The sequence below is a fragment of the Sus scrofa genome, chromosome 5 (genome assembly GCF_054392235.1).
Source record: "Sus scrofa isolate SSC_HxYL_T2T_F1_AM1 chromosome 5, Sscrofa_HxYL_maternal_Yorkshire_Landrace_v2.0, whole genome shotgun sequence".
Taxonomy (NCBI): domain Eukaryota; kingdom Metazoa; phylum Chordata; class Mammalia; order Artiodactyla; family Suidae; genus Sus; species Sus scrofa.
In genome coordinates this window covers 75,037,853-75,056,934 of record NC_139387.1, presented here as the reverse complement: position 1 = coordinate 75,056,934, position 19,082 = coordinate 75,037,853, and the positions used below count along the sequence as shown (strand labels likewise).

Genomic DNA, 19,082 nt, shown 5'->3' with positions numbered 1-19,082 from the left:
TATGAAATTGTACAGTATCAACCCTAAGCATGTTGTGAAAAGTTAAAAATAATAAATGCAAGAAGTTCCCATTGTGGCTCAGTAGTAAAAAACCTGACTAGTATCCATGAGGAAACGGGTTCGATCCCTGGCCTTGCTCAGTGGGTTAAGGATTCAGCTGTGATGTAAGTGGTATTAAGTATATTCATATTACTGTGCAATCATCACCACCATCCACCTCCAGAACTCTTTTCACCTTGCAAAACTCTATAGTCATTAAAAACAATGACACTCCATTTCCCCGTCCTCTTGGCCTGGTCAACTACTACCCTACTTTCTGTCTCTATGAATTTGACTACTCTACTACCCCATTTAAGTGGAATCATACAATATCTGTCTTTTCGTGACTAGCTTATGTCAGGTAGCATAATGTCCTTAAGGTTCATTCTTGTTGTAGCATATGTCAAAATCTCCTTCCCTTTTAAAAGGGCTGAAAAATATTCTATTGTACTTATATATCACATTTTGTTTATCTACTTTTCCCTGATAAACACCTGGGATGCTTCTACCTTTTAGCTATTATGCATAATGTTGCTTTAAACGTGGGTGTTCCATTATCTCTTTGAAACTCTGCTTTCAATTCTTTTGGGTATATGCTCAGAAGTGGAATTGTTGGAGTTCCTGTTGTGGCTCAGTGGTTAACAAATCTGACTAGGAACTAGGAGGCTGTGGGTTTGATTCATGGCCTCACTCAGTGGGTTAAGGATCCGGTGTTGCCGTGAGCTGTGGTGTAGGTTGTAGACATGGCTCAGATCCCGAGTTGCTATGGCTCTGGCGTAGGCTGGCGGCTATAGCTTTGATTGAACCCCTGGCCTGGGAACCTCCATATGCTGAGGATACGGCCCTAGAAAAGCCAAAAAGCCAAAAAGCCAAAAAGCCAAAAAAAAAAAAAAAAAAAAAGAAGTGGAATTGTTGAACATACAGTAATTCTATTAATTTTTTTGAGCTATAATTGACATATAACATTAGTTTTAGATATAACATAATGATTCAAAATATGTAGCTATTGTGAAGTCTAGTCAACATCCATTATCACAAAGCTACAAATTTCCTTGTGATGAGAACTAAGATCCACTTTCTTGGCAACTTTCAAATATACAGTACGGCATTATTAACTGTAGTCACCACGCTGTACATCACATTCTCAAGATTTATTTTACAACTGGAAGTTTGTACCTTTTGTTCACCTTCATCCACTTCATACCTCCTCATCCCCACTGCTGCCTATGGTAACCACCAATCTGTTCTCCGTATCTAAGAGTTTAGTGTTTTGATGTTGGTTTGTTTGTTTGTTTGCTTATTTTGCTTTTTAGGGCCGAACCCACAGCATATGGAGGTTCCCAGGCTAGGGGTGTACACCACAGCCACAGCAGTGCCAGATCTGAGCCGTGTCTGCAACCTATACCATAGCTCACAGCAAGGCCAGATCCTTAACCCGCTGAGCGAGGCTAGGGACTGAACCCACATCTCATGGTTTCCACAGATTCGTTTCCACTATGCCACGATGGGAACTCTCTGTGTTTTAGATTCCACATGTAAGTGAGATCATATGGTATTTGTCTTTCTCTGACTTATTTCACTTAGCACAATGTCCCCAAGGGTCCATCCATGTTTTGGAAGATTTTCTTCTTCTGTTTTTGTTTGTTTGTTTGTTTGTTTTTTGTCTTTTGTCTTTATAGGACCGCACCCACGGCATGTGGAGGTTCCCAGGCTAGGGGTCTAATCGCAGCTGTAGCCACTGGCCTACACACAGCCACACAAGATCCAAGCCACGTCTGTGACCTACACCACAGCTCACAGCAACGCTGGATCTTTAACCCATTGAGCGAGGCCAGGGATCGAATCCGTGACCCTATGGTTCCTAGTCGGATTCATTTCCACTGCACCACGACAGGAACTCCGGGAGATTTTCTTCTTTATGGCTGTACAGTACTTCATTGTAGATAATACACATGACACTTTCGTCATCCATTCATCTGTCAATGGACATTTAGGCTGCTTCCATTTCTTGGCTATTGAAATAATGCTGCAACAAAATGGGTGTGCATGTTGTCTTTCTGAGTTAGTATTTTTGCTTTCTTTGGATAGATACTCAGAAGTGGAACTGCTGGATCATATGGTAGTTCTATTTTTAATTTTTTGAGGAGCCTCCATACTGTTTTCCATAGTGGCTATACCAATTACATTGCCACCAGCAATGCAATGCACAAGGGTTCCCTTTTCTCCTCAGCACTTGTTATCTGTTGTCTTTTTTGATAACTGCCATTCTAACAAGTGTGAGATGGCATCTCACTGTGGTTTTGATTTGTGTTTCCTTTAACAACCAGTGATGCTGAGCATCTTTGCAAATGCGTATTGGCTATTTGTACATTTGGCTATCTTCTTTGCAGAAATGTCTATTCAAGTCTTTTGCCCATTTTCAAATTGAGTTATTTATTTTTATTGTTGTTGGGTTTTGGGAGTACTCTAATATTCTAGATATTAATCCCTTTTGAGTTACATGATTTGCAGATATTTTCTCCCATTTTGTGGGCTGCCTTTTTTATACTCTGTTGATAATATCTTTGGCTATGTGAAAGTTTTCAATTTCCACTAAGTCCAATTTTAAACACACTGGATTTTTTATTCCAAAAATCAGGAATAAAGTTGTTTGCATTAGGTTGTTAGCAGCTAGCAAGGAGGTTCTGGTCTTGTTCAGAGGCAAGTGTTTCTGCCTTTTTTAAATTTTCAAATGTTTGGGGTTTGTTTTGGAGAGGTTTTTTGTGACTGTGGTACATGTGCCAAGTCAGAAGGGGAAGTATTATCATCCATGCTTACCTTGCCAGTTACTGTCCTTGAAGACTTGACCATGTAGGTTTGTTCAGCAATTTTCTGACTCCCATCACTAATTTGATGGGTTTTCCTACTTGCCCAATTTAACATACATAGGAGCCGTAAGAGGTACTGATTAACATGTGAAGATTTCGAAGTGGCTCAGCAGGTTAAGAACCGCACTAGTATCCATGAGGATGCAGGTTTGATCCCTGACACCTCACTCAGTGGGTTAACGATCTAGTGTTTCTGTGAGCTGCAGTGCAGGTCCCAAATGCAGCTTGGATCTGGTGGGGCTGTGGTGTAGGCCAGCAGCTGCAGCTCTGATTTGACCCCTAACCTGGGAACTTCCATATGTATGCCCCAGGTCCAGCCCTAAAAAGAAAAAAAAAGGGAAGATTTCCCTATTGCATGGTTTAAAAAAACTAAAGCCATATGATAATAATGCTTGAAGAAATAACATCTTTTCTACAGGGTTCATAAAGCCCCTAGTAATACTTTGATCATAATAAAGTTACAGAAATATTTGAATTGTTATTATCCCTTTCTCCTATCTCTATCTAGGAACAAAAGCATTCAGTTTGTCTTTACCAAGCTCTACTACCTGCAGGAGCTATATAGCTGGGATGTTCTTCCTTCTCTGATATCCCCTAGTCTGCCAATGTTTGTTGTTCGTCAGCATTCTTTATTAACTGTAAATATGAGATTTCACTAGCTATAGAGCAGGTATAAGGTTAAATTCTTTTGTTTTGTTTTGTTTGCTTTTTAGGGCCGCACCCACGGCACATGGAAGTTCCTAGGCTAGGGGTCCAATCAGAGCTGCAATTGCCAGCCTATGCCACAGCCACAGCAATACGGAATCTGAGTCTGTGACCTACACCACAGCTCATGGCAATGCCAGACCCTTAACCCACTGAGCAAGGCCAGGGATAGAACATGCATCCTTATGGATCCTAGTCAGGTTTGTCAAGGAACTCCCAAGGTTATGTTTTCTGGGAGGATTCTGCAGGCATCATTTCCACACACTAAAGTACAGTCCTTGTTTCTTAATAGTGAGCTTATCATACCTAGTTAAATGAGACTTGTTTTTGAATATGAGATTTCTGGCATGGTCCCTGCTATAAATTTTTTTTATCCAATCAGATTTGGATTAGAAAAAGTCAGATTTGTTTAGAATCTATATAAATAATGACATTGTCATGAAAAAGTAAAGAGAAGCAAAAAATGGTACTTGGTATAATAACAATCATTTGTTCCATGTAGTTTTATAGACAAAGCTCATCAGCATGTTACTATGTGCCTCAAAATCATCTTTCTTAGTGATCATTTTGCAATATATACAAATACTGAATCACTGCTGTACATGTGAAACTAATATAATGTTATATGTCAATTAAATTTCAGTTTTTAAAATATTTGTTCCCAGGTTTCAGCACCAATAAATAAATAAATAAATAAACATAAGTTAAAAAAGAAAACCTCTTCGATTTTAAAACATTTGATATGGCATACATTTCAAATAATACCAATAACCAAAACCACTTCCACTTTTGGCAGAGATTAAGTTTTCCTTTTAAACTGATGAGGATAGTAAGCTATTACAAGACAGAGATAGCAACTGAATTCTTAAGTTTGGACTATTGCTAACTGCCTGACTGTTCCAATTTGTTATGTATACTACTATGAGATAAGTCTTTCTAAAGAAATGCTAGCCTTGTCTCCTGGTGCATTATAAGTACCCAATAGTCTTCTGAATTATTCAATGCATTTTATCATTGCTGGATCATGATCAAACCTTTCCAACTGTTTCCTACTATCATTAAATTAAAGCAGAAACTAGTCTTTTGCCCTGCATTCAAAACTCTCTACATTACTAAGGAGTCTGGGTTATCATTCCCCTTTATAAACTTTTTGTTTTTAACCAAAAGGTTTAGCCTAAAGCTAATTTTTTATTCTTTATTTTTATATAATTCCCATAGGAACCTCTTCACTTACAGAAAACATATCTATTCTTTGAGGCCAATTTAAATTTTATTACCTTGATAAGGACCTTCAAGATTATCCTAAGCTTTAGAAAGTGTTACCTTCTTTCAGACAGTTCCCGTCAGGGCTCAGTGGTTAATGAACCCAACTAGCATCCATGAGGATGTGGGTTCGATCCCTGGCTTTGTTCAGTGGGTTAAGGATCTAGTGTTGCCATGAGCTGTGGTATAGGTCGCAGACACGGCTCAGAATCTGTGTTGCTATGGCTCTGGTGTAGGCTGGCAGCTAGAGCTCTGATTCGACCCCTAGCCAGGAAACCTCCCTATGCCGCGGGTTCGGCCCTAAATACAAAAAAAAAAAAAAAAAAAAAAAAAGAAAAAAGAAAAAAGAGTTATCTCCTTTCAACTGCTATTAAAAGAAAAAATTTTAAACTTATTATTTAGCCATAAAAACGGAAACCTTGCCATTTGTGACAATATGGACAGACCTTGAGGGCATTATTCTAAGAGAAATAAGAGAAAGACAAATACTGTATGATCTCATTTATATGAGGAATCTAAACCAAAAACAAAACCAACTCTAAGTTCATAGATATAAGAAAACAGATTGGTAGCTGTCAGAGGCAGGGGGTAGCGGGTGGATGGAATGGATGAAGGGAGTCTAATTATAAAATAAATAAGTCATGGAAATGCAATATATAGTATGGCAACTATAGTTAATAATACTGTATTGCTACGCAATTTTAAAGTTGCTTAAAGAGTAGATCTTAAAAGTTCTCAGCACAGGAAAAAAAATGTTAACTATGTATGGTAACAAATGTTGATTAGACTTACTGTGGTGATCATTTCACAATATAAACAAGTATCCAATCATTATATTGTACATTTGAAACTAATGCTGTAAAGCAATAAAAAAAACTTTTAAAGAATAATTTAAAAATTTACACATATACTTTAATAACTCATGTTTCATTTTAAGAAATCTATTCTACAGAAATAATTAAGGACATAGGTATAAGCATGATTACTGCAGCATTATTTTTAAGGGGAGAATGTGAATTATAAGAGATCCACCTTGGAGTTCCCTGGTGGCTCAGTGGGTTAAGGACCTCATTCTGTCACTGCTATGGTGCAGGTCTGACCCCTGGCCGGGGGAGTTCCATACACAACAGACATGGTCAAAGGAGAGAGAGAGATCCAATTTAATCTGCCCCATATAATCACAAATTGAACATTTCCAAGGTCTGAGAAGCTAAATATAGTGAAAAGAAGAAGTGGTACTATAAATAAGAATATAGTTAAAACCACCATAACCTAATAAGAAAAATAACCAGGCACCATCAGTGCAGACAAGAGGACTGGACTGGAAGGACAGGCTTCCCTAAATAAATTAATAAATGACCTCCCTGATACAGCATTTCAGAGTCCTTCATTAGGCTGACTCATGCTCAATCACCTTGAAGAAAAGCCTAGAAAGAATCTGCAAGCCTGAACATAGGTCAATTAAAATTATCCAGTCTGGGAGTTCCCGTCGTGGCGCAGTGGTTAACGAATCCGACTAGGAACCATGAGGTCGCGGGTTCGATCCCTGCCCTTGCTCAGTGGGTTAACGATCCGGCGTTGCCGTGAGCTGTGGTGTAGGTTGCAGACGCGGCTCGGATCCTGCGTTGCTGTGGCTCTGGTGTAGGCCGGTGGCTACAGCTCCGATTCAACCCCTAGCCTGGGAACCTCCATATGCCGCGGGAGCGGCCCAAGAAATAGCAACAACAACAACAACAACAACAAAAAACAAAAAAAGACAAAAGACAAAAAAAAAAAAAAAAAAAAAAAAAAAAAAAAAAAAAAAAAAAAAATTATCCAGTCTGAAGAGTAGGGAGGGGGAAAAAAAAAAAAGAACTAAGAAAAATTAAGAGTCTAAGAAATCTGTAGGATACTACCAAGCTGACCAACATACTATAATAGGTATCCCAAATAAGAAGAGAGGAGGAGTTCCTGTCGTGGCTCAGTGGTTAACAAATCCGACTAGGAACCATGAAGTTGCGGGTTCGCTCCCTGGCCTTGCTCAGTGGGTTAAGGATCCAGCATTGCCATGAGCTGTGGTGTAGGTTGCAGACGCGGCTTGGATCCTGGGAACCTCCATATGCCGTGGGAGCAGCTCTAGAAAAGGCAAAAAGACAAAAAAAAAAAAAAGAAGAGAGGAAAGAGCAGGAAAAAAAAATGGATAAAAAAAATGGCCACAAACATTCCAAATTTGAAAAAGACATAAATCTAAGAATCATAAAAGACATGCAAGAAGCTCAACAAATTTCAAGGATAAATACAAAGAGATTCACAATGAGACACATAACATTTAAACTTCTGAAAAGTCAAAGACAAAAAGAACCTTGAAAGTATCCAGAAAGAACCAACCTGTGATGACTGAGATATTCTCAGTAAGATTATCAGTCAATTTCTGAGCAGAAACCATGGAGGCAGAGGAATAATGTTTAAAGTGCTAAAAGAAAAAATACCTATCAACCAAGAATTTTATATCCACAAAAATTATCCTTCAAAATTGAAGATGACAGGTTCCCACTGTGGCACAATAGAGCTGGCAGTGTCTCTGCAATGCTGGGACACAGGTTCGATCCCTGGGGCAGTATGGTAAGTTAAGGATCTGGTATTGCTGCAGCTGTAGCATGGGTTGTGACTGCAAGCTTGGATCTGATCCCTGGCCCAGGAACTCCATATGCTATGTGTCGAAGAAAGGAAAAGGAAAAGGAAAGGGGAGAAAAAAAGAAGATGAAATTAAGACATTCCCAAATAAACAAAAGCTGAAGGAATTATTAGTACACCTGGCCCACAGGAAACGCTAAAACAAGTCCTTGAGACTGAAAGGATACTGGACTGTAACTTGAGCCATAAAAATAAATAAAATCTCTTGTAAAGATAATTACACAGCTAAACATAAAACCAGCACCAATGTACTTTTGGTTTATAACTCCTTTTTTCATTTCCTACATGATTTAAAAACAAAACAATTATAGATCTGTGTTAACAGGAACACAAAGTATAGATAAAGATGTAATTCGTGACAACAAAACATATAGGTGGGGGCAAAGCTTACAGGAGCAGTGATTTTGTACACTACAACTAAGTAGGTATCAATTCAAACAAGACTGTCAGGAATTTAATGTATTAACTGTAATCACCCAGGTAACCACTAAGAAAATGTCTAAAAAATATACACACAAAGGAAATCAGAAGGACCTCGAATTGGTACATTCCAAAAAATTAATTAAATGCAAAAGAAAGCAGTAATGGAGGAAATGAGAAATAAAACATTACAAAACATAAAAAAATAAACAGCAAAAGGGCAGAAGTGCTCTCTTATCACTAATTACTTCAAATATAAATGGAATGAGCTCCCTAATCAGAAGACAATGATGGCAGAATGGAAATATATGTCTATCTCTATGTATGTATATGAACCAACTGCTGTCTGTAAGACCCAAAAAGGTTGAAAATGAAAGAATAGAAAAAGATAATCCAAGCAAATGTTAACCAAAAGAGTGAGGTAGCTCTATTAATATCAGACAAAATAGCCCATGTATAAGTCAAAACCTTATATATAGAAATATTATACATCGATAAAAGGGTTAATTTATCAATACATAACAATGATAAACATATACACACAAAACAATAGAGCCCACAAATACAAAAAGGAGGAACAGACAGTTCTATACACCAACAATTAATAACTCAAAAAGGAAATTAGGAAAACAATTCCATTTGCAATAGCATCCAAAAGCATAAAATAATTAGGAATAAATTTAACCAAAGAAGTGAAAGATTTATACACTAAAAACCAAAAAACACTAATGAAATTAAAGGACAACTAAATAAAACAGAGAGACGTGTTCATGGGTTGGAAAATGGCATGGAGGTTCCCAGCCTAGAGGTTGAGTTGAAGATGCCAATATTAGCCAAAGTGACCCACAGTGATTCAATCTATCTGCAGATAGATTTGATTCTATCCACAAATTCTATCAGCCTTTTTGCAGAAATGGAAAGCTATTCCTCAAATTCATATGAATGGCAAGGGGACCCAAAGAACCTAAATAATATTGAAAAAGAACAAAATTGGAGAACCCACACTTCCCAATTTCAAAACATATTACAAAGCTATGTTTTGTAATATCACAACTTTGTGGGGGAGGTCCCATCGTGGCTCAGCGGAAACGAATCTGACTAGTAGCCATGAGGACACAGGTTAGATCCCTGGCTTTATTCAGTGTGTTAAGGGTCTGGCATTGCCATCAGCTGTGGTGTAGGTTGTAGACGCAACTCGGATCTTGTGTTGCTGTGGAATAGGCCGGCGGCTACAGCTTCAACTCAACCTCTAGGCTAGGAACCTCCATATGCTGCAGGTGTGGTACTAAAACAAACAAACAAAAAGCACTGTGTAGGAGTTCCCGTCATGGCGCGGTGGTTAACGAATCCGACTAGGAACCATGAGGTTGCGGGTTCGATCCCTGCCCTTGCTCAGTAGGTTAATGATCCGGTGTTGCTGTGAGCTGTGGTATAGGTCACAGACAAGGCTCGGATCCAGTGTTGCTATGGCTCTGGCGTAGGCTGGTGGCTACAGCTCCGATTAGACCCCTTGCATGAGAACCTCCATATGCCGCGGGAGCGGCCTTAGAAAAGGCAGAAAGACAAAAACAAAAAACAAAAACACACTGTGTAGTACAAACGGAACAGGTTGGGAGGAGAGAGGGATGGACTGGGATTTGGGATGGAAATATTTTCTAACATTAAGTTGTAATGATGGTTGTACAACTATAAATAAAATTCACTGAAAAAAACACTTATGGTACTGGCATAAGGATAGATTATGTAGACCAATGGAATAGTATATAGAGTCCAGAAATAAACCTATGTGTCTATGGTTAAATGATTTTTGACAGGGGTGCCAAGACCATTCAACAGAAAAAAAAATAGTTTCTTTAACAAATGATGTTGGGACAACTAGACATCTACATGCAACAGAATGGAGTTGGAACTCAGACCTCACATATTCACAAAAGGTAACTCAAAGATGAAACAACAACCTAAATAAAAGAGCTAAACCTATAAAACTCTTAGAAGAAAAGTTAAAGGTAAATCTGCATAACCTTGCTTTTGACAATGAATTCTTAAATATAACACTAAAAGCATAAGCAACAGCTTAAAAAAAGGTAAATCAGACTTAAGCAAAATTTAAAACTCTGTGCATCACATGACATTATTAAGGAGTGAAAATAATATACAGAATGGGAAAAGATATTTGCAAATCATGTGTCTTATAAAGATTCAGCTTACAGAATATATAAAAAACTTATAACTCAACAACAAAAAGAAACAACAGTTAACACAGTTCCTATCATGGCTCAGTAGTTAATGAATCTGACTAGGAACCATGAGGTTGCAGGTTCGATACCTGGCCTCGCTCAGTGGGTTAAGTATTCCGCGTTGCCATGAGCTGTGGTGTAGGTCAAGCACGTGGCTTGGATCTGGCGTTGCTGTGGCTCTGGCATAGGCCAGCAGCTACAGCTCCAATTAGACCCCGAGCCTGGAAACCTCCATATGCTGCGGGTGCGGCCCTAGAAGACAAAAAAGGACATCAAAAAAAAAAAAAAAAAGACAATGGCTGACAAGCACACAAGCTCAACATCATTACTCTCTAGGAAAATGCAAATCAAATGAGACAACATGTCACACCCAGCAGGATGGCTATTAAAAACAAACAAACAAAAAAAAACAAACAACCCCCCCCCAAAAGTTGGCAAGGATATTTAGAAATTGGAACCCTTATACATTGCTAGTGGGAATGTAGAACGGTTCAGCAATTGTGGAAAAGTTTGATGGGCTCTCAAAATGTTATTAATAGAATTACTATTTGACTTGGCAATTCTGCTCAGGTATATATATCTAAAAGAAATGAAAACTAGTAGTCAAACAAACACTGAACACACATGTTCACAGCAGCACTCTTCCCAACAGCCAAAAGATGGAAACAGCCCAAATGTCTATCAACAAATGAATGAACAAATTGTGGTGTATCCATGAAATGAAACACTACTTAGTCATAAAAAGGAATGAAGTATTGATACATGCTGTGACATGAACCTTGAAAATATGCTTAAGTATAAGTAGTCAAACACAAAAGCCCATATATTTTTATATTCCATTTATATGAAATACCTTGATCAGAGATATCCTTAGAGACAGAAAGTAGTTGGTGCCTGCCAAGGGCTGGAGTGAAGGGAGAATGAGGAGTCGTTTAACGGGTTTTTGTTTTGAAAGATGAAGAATTCTCAAGATTGGTTGCACAGCAATATTAATGTGCTTAACATTACTAAACTATATACTTAAAAATAATTAAATGGTAAATTTATGTTTTATGTTTTTATCACAGTAGAAAAATTCCATTCCATAAATCCTAGAGATCAGCTAGTCCAATCACTTATTTTACACATGGACAACTGAGGCCCAGAGAGGATCTACTTGCCCAAATCGCAGTTGATCAAAGTCAAAACAGGGAGTAGAGTCCTACTCTAAGTCAAGTGCTCTTTCTACTTTACCTCCTGCTACCTTTGCTTTGAGGCTCCGAAACTGAAACAAACAATGACAGGAAAAGAAAACTTTAAACTTAGAAGAAAAATGCCTCAAAACTTAGATCATATGCAATTAGACAGAAAATACACTGCATGGGACAGGGAATGGGGAGTAACTGCTTCATGGGTACAGGGTGTTCTTTTAAGGTGATGAAGATGTTTATGAACTTGACAGATGTGGTTAAACAACATTATAAATGCAATAAATGCTACTGAACTGTACACTTTTAAAAGGTTAATTTTATAGTACATGATTTTCATTCCAAATTTTTAAACAACTCTAACTTTATTTTTATTTTTTATTTTTTTGTCCTTTGTCTTTTTTTGTTGTTGTTGTTATTGTTGCTATTTCTTGGGCCGCTCCTGCGGCATATGGAGGTTCCCAGGCTAGGGGTTGAATCGGAGCCGTAGCCACCGGCCTACGCCAGAGCCACAGCAATGCGGGATCTGAGCCGCGTCTGCAACCTACACCACAGCTCACGGCAACGCCGGATCGTTAACCCACTGAGCAAGGGCAGCAGGGATCGAACCCGCAACCTCATGGTTCCTAGTCGGATTCGTTAACCACTGCGCCACGATGGGAACTCCCAACTCTAACTTTAGAATTAATCTACTGAACCAAATTTTCCTTTCCCATACCTTCCCATCTTATTTTTCAGGTATGGGTGTTTGTTTCAATTTAAGTATTTATACATATGTGGAAAAAAGGCACAAACTCAAGACGGTCCAAAAAGCTTATATTTTGGAAGTAATTCTCATCCCTTTCATCCCATTTGCCTCTCCACATGCTACCAGTGTTCCTAACTATTCTGTTTTCTTTCAAGTATGAAGTACTTGTTTTGGACTATATAAACATCCTCAATCTGAGCCATCCTTTCCTCAAATATTATCTTTCCTTATTCTCTTGATTCCTTCCTTCTAGAATGATAATGAAATCTAATGTCTTCTCCATGTCTCAACTTCTTTTTCATACTTTCCATCTTTTTCTGCTTTCTGACTACTCATAGTCTTGTCAATTCAATCTAGTCTGTGGTTTAAATTAACTGTGGAAGTTTTAATTTTAAAGATTTATCCTTCTTCCTAAAAGTTCTTTGGGTCTTTTATAATTATGCCTGGACTTTCCTGATGGAGTTATATTCTGTCATTATAGTTTCTGTTTCTTCTTTTATCACTTCATATGGATGTATATACTTACAAAAATCATTACATCTTTTTTATTGTTACATGTTAATTTTATAATCACTTTCAAATTTGTCTATAGTACCTTTAATTCCTGCAGTGCTACTTTCCTGTTGTATCTGATCATCTCTGCTGGTGTGATTTGTAATTTTTTCTTTTGGTCTTTTAGGGCCACACTGGCGGCATATGGAGGTTCCCAGGCTAGGGGTAGAATCAGAGCTGTAGCTGCTGGCCTATGCCAGAACCACAGCAACATGGGATCTGAGCTGAGTCTGTGACCTATACCACAGCTCCCAGCAACACCAGATCCTTAACCCACTGAGCAAGGCCAGGGATCAAACCCGAGTCCTCATGGATGCTAGCTGGGTTCATTAACCACTGAGCCACGATAGGAACTCCTGATTTGTAATTTAATTTTGAGGTCACCTTCGCTGGGGACTGTTTTGTCCATAGGTACTATAACCAATCAGGTGAAAGTGTCCCTGTGGGTTTACACTGGGGTTTGGATCAATTACAATGTTCATTTTTTGGTCTAAGATATTTGTAACAAGCTGGTAGTATAAATTTATATTATAGAGCCACCTGTATATGATCTAGGCTGAGGTTTTTCACAGGGACTCCCCTCTCAGCCAAAGTCCTGGGCAGAGGGGCAAAATTCCTTGTAGCTTTCACTGGTTGAGGTGCAGAGTTCTTTATTTTAATGGATAATTCAGTTTCTTTGATATAGGCTAAATTCCAGCTCCCCCTTCTACTGAGTTCTAAAGCCTTCTGTCCTGACATGGACATTAAAATTCTAGTTTCCAATCTTCAAACCCCTTATCTGATGTGAAATCCCAATAGTCTGTCAGGGCATCAACTCTTTGTTTTCGCCTTAGGCTACTTCTTCTTCACCTTTTATTAGGAGCTTACCCCCTCTTTCTTTGAAGCTTAGATTTGTAGCTTCAAATTTGAAGCTTTATTATAGTCTACATTTTAGTTTGTTAATGGGGGAAGATCCTTCTACAGGGGCTTAACCCACTATGTTACCCAAAGCCCTTCAATAACAGTTTCTAGAGCAAGTGAGCTACTGTAGGGTATTATTATAGGGAATGCCTGACAGACTATTGACAACCCGCTGTATTCAAACCAGAAAAAGAATCTCAAGATACATATATACACAACTACTACCACCCTTAATTCATCAAATATTTATCAAGTTTCAGACACAGAGCTAAGGAGCGCAGTCTACGAAAAGAAACAGACATGTGAAGAATAAGAAGTCTAGACAGCCAGGAGAAAGATGTCGCCATAAATATTAGAAAAGCTGGATGGGGAAATTGGAATTTACAGGGAGGAAATAATCTGTTGGCTTTTCAACATGTGAATTTTAAGCATCCAACAGCACACGTATGTGACCAGATTCAGTACATGAAAGACTGTGTTGCAAAGATCTGGGATTAACCAGCTCAGTAGTACCAACTAGAGAGAATTATAAGGAATAAATATATTCCAGAGAGAAAAATTTTAACAATCTAATTCCTCCACAAAAAATTTACAGCACATAATTTACACTAGTTTCCTATGAATAATAGATACTCTAAGAGACATGGGACTCCAAAAGCATATTACCTTAAAACTCTGGGTAATAGGGAACAGGGAATTTCTGCAATTGACTTATCTGTATTCCTGAAGGGAATATAGGTCTAGCTGTTTTGGCTTCAATTTCTGATGCTTTGGGAAATGAAATTATCTCGTGATAAATGTCACAATACAATCTGCTTTCTTTTTTTTTTTTTTTTTTTTTTTTTTTGTCTTTTGAGGGCCACATCTGAGGCATATGGAGGTTCCCAGGCTAGGGGTCCAATCAGAGATTTAACTCCCAGCCTAAACAATAGCCACAGCAATGCAGATCCGAGCTGGGCTGTGACCTGTACCATAGCTTACAGCAACGCCAGATCCTTAACCCACTGAGCGAGGCCAGGGATTGAACTGGAGTCCTCATGGATGCTAGTCAGGTTCATTAACCACTGAGCCACGAGAGGAACTCTACAATCTGCATTTGATACAAACTGCCCAATACAAGGTGATAAAATAAATGGGTAAAGCTTGTTAATAAGCTTCAACTTCATTTTAACCACTAGAGGGCTACCTTGTCATTAGATTTCTGATCTCTAAGTTTACTCAATTTTAGAAATGCCAATTGTCGTGACTTAATCGTAACTAGGTTTATTCAGAAACAACTTCTCATTTTGATACTGACCAATACATAATTATCAAACCACTTTATACACCAGAGAACTATGTGGACAGGAAAATGTGCTAATACACTAACATCATTGTTTGGCGTGACTGTTTCTTTCTTAGTATGCTAGGCAACAAGAGAAGAACGGATAAGGCCTGAAATAACAAGTTCTCTCATACTTCTTGGTCAGCTTTGATAATATTGGTGAACTTACGTTTTAAGTGTTCCAGATGTCATAAGTTCAGTCACCAGAACAATGCACTTCTTTCCCTTTACTGTGGATTCCCAAGAATCATAGAATCGAACGATATTGGGATGCTGAAGACCCTTTAACATTTCAGCTTCTTCTTTAAATCTTTGCCTCTCAGACTTTGTTAATTTTCGATCCTAAAATAAAAAAGCAAAGTAGAATGTAGTTTAAAATACTAAAACACCAAGTCACAGTTAAATTTAGATGCTAAACATGTACTAAATTATAATGATCAAATGTTAAAACATCCTAACACTGAAATTACTAATTTTATCACCCCGTTACATGAGTATGAAAACAGGCTGAAGTATATAAAATCATGCTTGAGATTATTCTTTACTGATTTATCTTTACTGTTAAAGATATAGACACATTTTAGAAGCACAATTTACCACTTCCAAAATAAATCATTTATTGATGGAGACATTCAATTTAGTAATGAAACAAGTATGGGTTTTAGAGGTGGTGAGATCTAAGTATAAATTCCAGTTTTGTCTTTGCTTTGACTAAAATTTCCTTCATGAATACAGTCAAGCCCTCCACACTGACTGGTTCCACATTCATCCATAGATTCAGCCAACTGCAAATCAAAAATCAAGATTATAATAGCTTGCTCACATGCTGATTACTATTTATATACCCTTTATAATGGATTTACAACTGTTTACACAGCATTTATATTGTACTAGGTATTATAAATAATCTAGAGATGATTTACAAGTATACAGCAGGATGCACAAATACTATCCATTTTATAAAAGGGATTTGAGCATCCTCAGATTTTGGAATCCATAGGGGGTGGAGGGTGGGGTCCTAGAAACAATTTCCCCCACCTCCCAGGGATATCAAGAGATAACTGTGGATATCTTCACCTCATAGAACTGTTGTAAGAATTAAATAATCTACTAGGTATGTTTCCATCACACATTTAAAGTGCCTGGCATGTCCTAGGTTAATTCACTTCTTATCTGAGATCAATTGGAGAAAAGTACTTAATCTGTTGTTTTTTCCTTTACAAAGTCCCATACACACACATTTTGCACTGTAAATTAAAGCTGAAAACTGTCACACAATATTCTATCAAAGCATGCAATACATACTTAAAATATTCCAGGCATACAATGATGTAATGTGTCTATGATAGTTAAATAATTATACATCAAAGACATAATTTAAATGCACCTATGCCTTTCCTATCACTACTCCTCAGCCTTGAATAACAACCACTACCCTGAATGGACATACCATTCCCATGGGGGTTTTTAAACAACGTTAAGTTTTCATAAAAACATAATATAGAGCATGTACTATTTCGAATTTGGCTTTTTTCCACTCAATATTATTTGAAATCACTGATGATAGTACAAGGAGATATTACAAGATTATCTACCAAGACTATCTACTCCATTTATTACCATTGCTATGTAGTTATCCACTGTTTGAAGACATCACAACTTATAATTTCCTACTAATCAATCTTTAGGACGTTCCCCATTTTTTTTGCTACTACAATATGGCAAAGGTATTGCAATGTTAATCTCTAGAATGCAGGCTCTCAACTTGGAGTCTACAAATACCTTTAAGGCAGGTTTGCGAATGTGTGTGAAAATAAACATATCTTTTTCATTAACCTTGAAGTGAAATTTAATATTTCCTTCAATTATGAATTTATGTGCCTAATAGCACTCAGCAGTACCTATGCTTCTGTCACCAAAAGAGTTTTCCTATCATGTAACAATAGTTGCAGATCATCCCAAAATACCATATTAGGCATTACTTTGAAATTACAATAGCTGTTAGATATTCCAGTATCTTAATTATATAAGAATTAATTAATAAGAATATTCTTATTAATATACAATAATAAGGCATACTATGTCACAAAATTTTGAAGTTTTAATAACAAATATACTTTGTTTCCAATATAATCCTATGTATTATATTATATGGACTTAAAACAAAATGAAACATTATTCTAGCTTTCACTAGCCTTCTGGGGCACACAAAAAAGTAGTACACTTGGAGCTATCTTGTGGTGCAGCAAGTTAAGGATCTGGTGTTGTCACTGCAGCAGCTCGGGTCACTGCTATGTCATGGGTTCAATCCCTGGCCCAGGAACTCCGACATGCCGCAGGTACGGCCAAGAAAAAAGTAGTACACCTATTAGCATACCTGGCTAACAGCAGAACTGCTGGATCATAAGGAATAGGCATCTTTAGTCTTCAGAGGTATCATCAAACTGCTTTTCAAAGGGACCTGTACCAATTACTCTGTCAATAGCTTTGTATGAAGGTTCTCATTGCTGCCCATGTAACTAGGAACTGGTATTATCAGACATTAACTTCTGTCAGTTTGATGGGTGTAAACTCATTCTGTTGCTTAATTTACATTTTGGGCTGAAAGTAAGTGTGAAAAACTTTGTAGACTACTTGAGATTTCTTTTCTGCATGGAAATATTGCTTTATCTCATTTGTAGGAGTTCTTAATATATTCTGTATATTAATCCTTTATTAGTTTTATGAGTTAAAATCTTTTCTCCATTTGTGGTTTCTATTTTCACTTTGTTATGATGTCTTGATTTATAGATGTTTTTATTTCACTGTAGTTCAATTCATTTACTTCTACTTTGTGGTAGGTAGGTTTTATGTCTTCAGTAATTTTTCCAGACATAAGGCCATAATTTTTTTTCTTTTCCTTTTAAAATACAAGTTTGTTTTGTTTGCCACATTTGGAAACTGTTGAGAAATTTACTTGGTTGGATAAAAAGGGGGATGACTGTTACTTCTGCTCCATATCAATGAATGACCCTAATAGCAGTTGACGAACAACCTATCCTTTCCACAGAAGTATAGTTCTATCTCTAGATTCTAGAGTCTATTCCACAATCTACCTATTCTTACACTAATATCCCACTTTCATAACTGCTACCACTCTTGAATGATAGTTTATATGGATGTAGAATTCTAGGTTGGTTTGTTTTTCAGCAGCACTTTCAAGATGATTGTTTAATGGTGTTCTGGTGTCAATGGTAGCTATCAGTATAAATGTTCCCCTTTGAAGGTTACCTTTATTTTCTCTCTGGTTGCTCTGAAGATTTTTTTTAAAATTGTGCTTAATACTATGCATCTAAGTTTATTTATTTATTCATATTGGAGCTAAATGCTTTTTAAGCTGAAAATTTTAGGTGTTAGTCTTCACGTCAGGAAAATTCTCAACTATTGCCTCTGAATACTGACTCCTCCCTTTCTCCATTCTCTTCTAAGATTTTCTGTGTGTGTCTGTATGTGTTATGTGTGAGTGTATGAAACCTTATCTTTTAACTTCTCATTTTCCATTTCTTTCTCTCTGCTGCCTTCTGGGCAATGTTCTCAGATCTACCTTCTTGTTCACAAATTATCTCAAGTTACTATCACACCTAACCTGTCGATTTGCAAACATCCACACCAACCTCCACCCTATCCCTGCTTCATGAACAGACAAGTTTCCTAGTATCCTCCTTGGAATTTCCTCCCTCTCAGCATTCATCTCCAAATCACCACTGCATGTTCTTTTCCATTATGGTTTATCATAGGATACTGAATATAGTTCCCTGTGCTATACAGCAGGAACTTGTCTATCCATAAAAATAGTTTGCTTCTGCTAATCCCAAACTCCTAATTCACCCCTCCCCTCCCCACTCCCTCCTCAGTAACCACAAGTCTGTTCTCTATGTCTGCAGATCTGTTTCTGTTTTGGAGATAAGTTCATTTGTGTCATACTTTAGATTCCACATGATATCATATGCTATATCTTTCCCTTTCTGATTTATTTCACTTAGTATGGTAATCTCTAGGTCCATCCATGTTGCTGCAAATGGCATTATTTCATTCTTTTTTGAAATTAAGTAGTGTTCCACCGTAGATACACACCACATCTTCCATTCAACTGTCAATGGACATTTGTGTTGCTTCCATGTCTTGGCT

The 19,082-nt window shown here is 37.5% G+C and overlaps 1 protein-coding gene across 50 annotated transcripts in view; it reads right to left on the bottom strand.

Moving 5' to 3' along the window:
* WNK1 (WNK lysine deficient protein kinase 1) overlaps positions 1-19,082 on the bottom strand; it is a 142,609-nt gene that overhangs the window by 71,543 nt on the left and 51,984 nt on the right. For all 50 annotated transcript variants that reach the window (XM_084956990.1, XM_084956991.1, XM_084956997.1 and 47 more), the window contains exon 2: positions 15,085-15,257. In XM_084956990.1, coding sequence (XP_084813116.1) covers positions 15,085-15,257 — 173 coding nt within the window. The remainder of the gene's footprint in view (positions 1-15,084; positions 15,258-19,082) is intronic.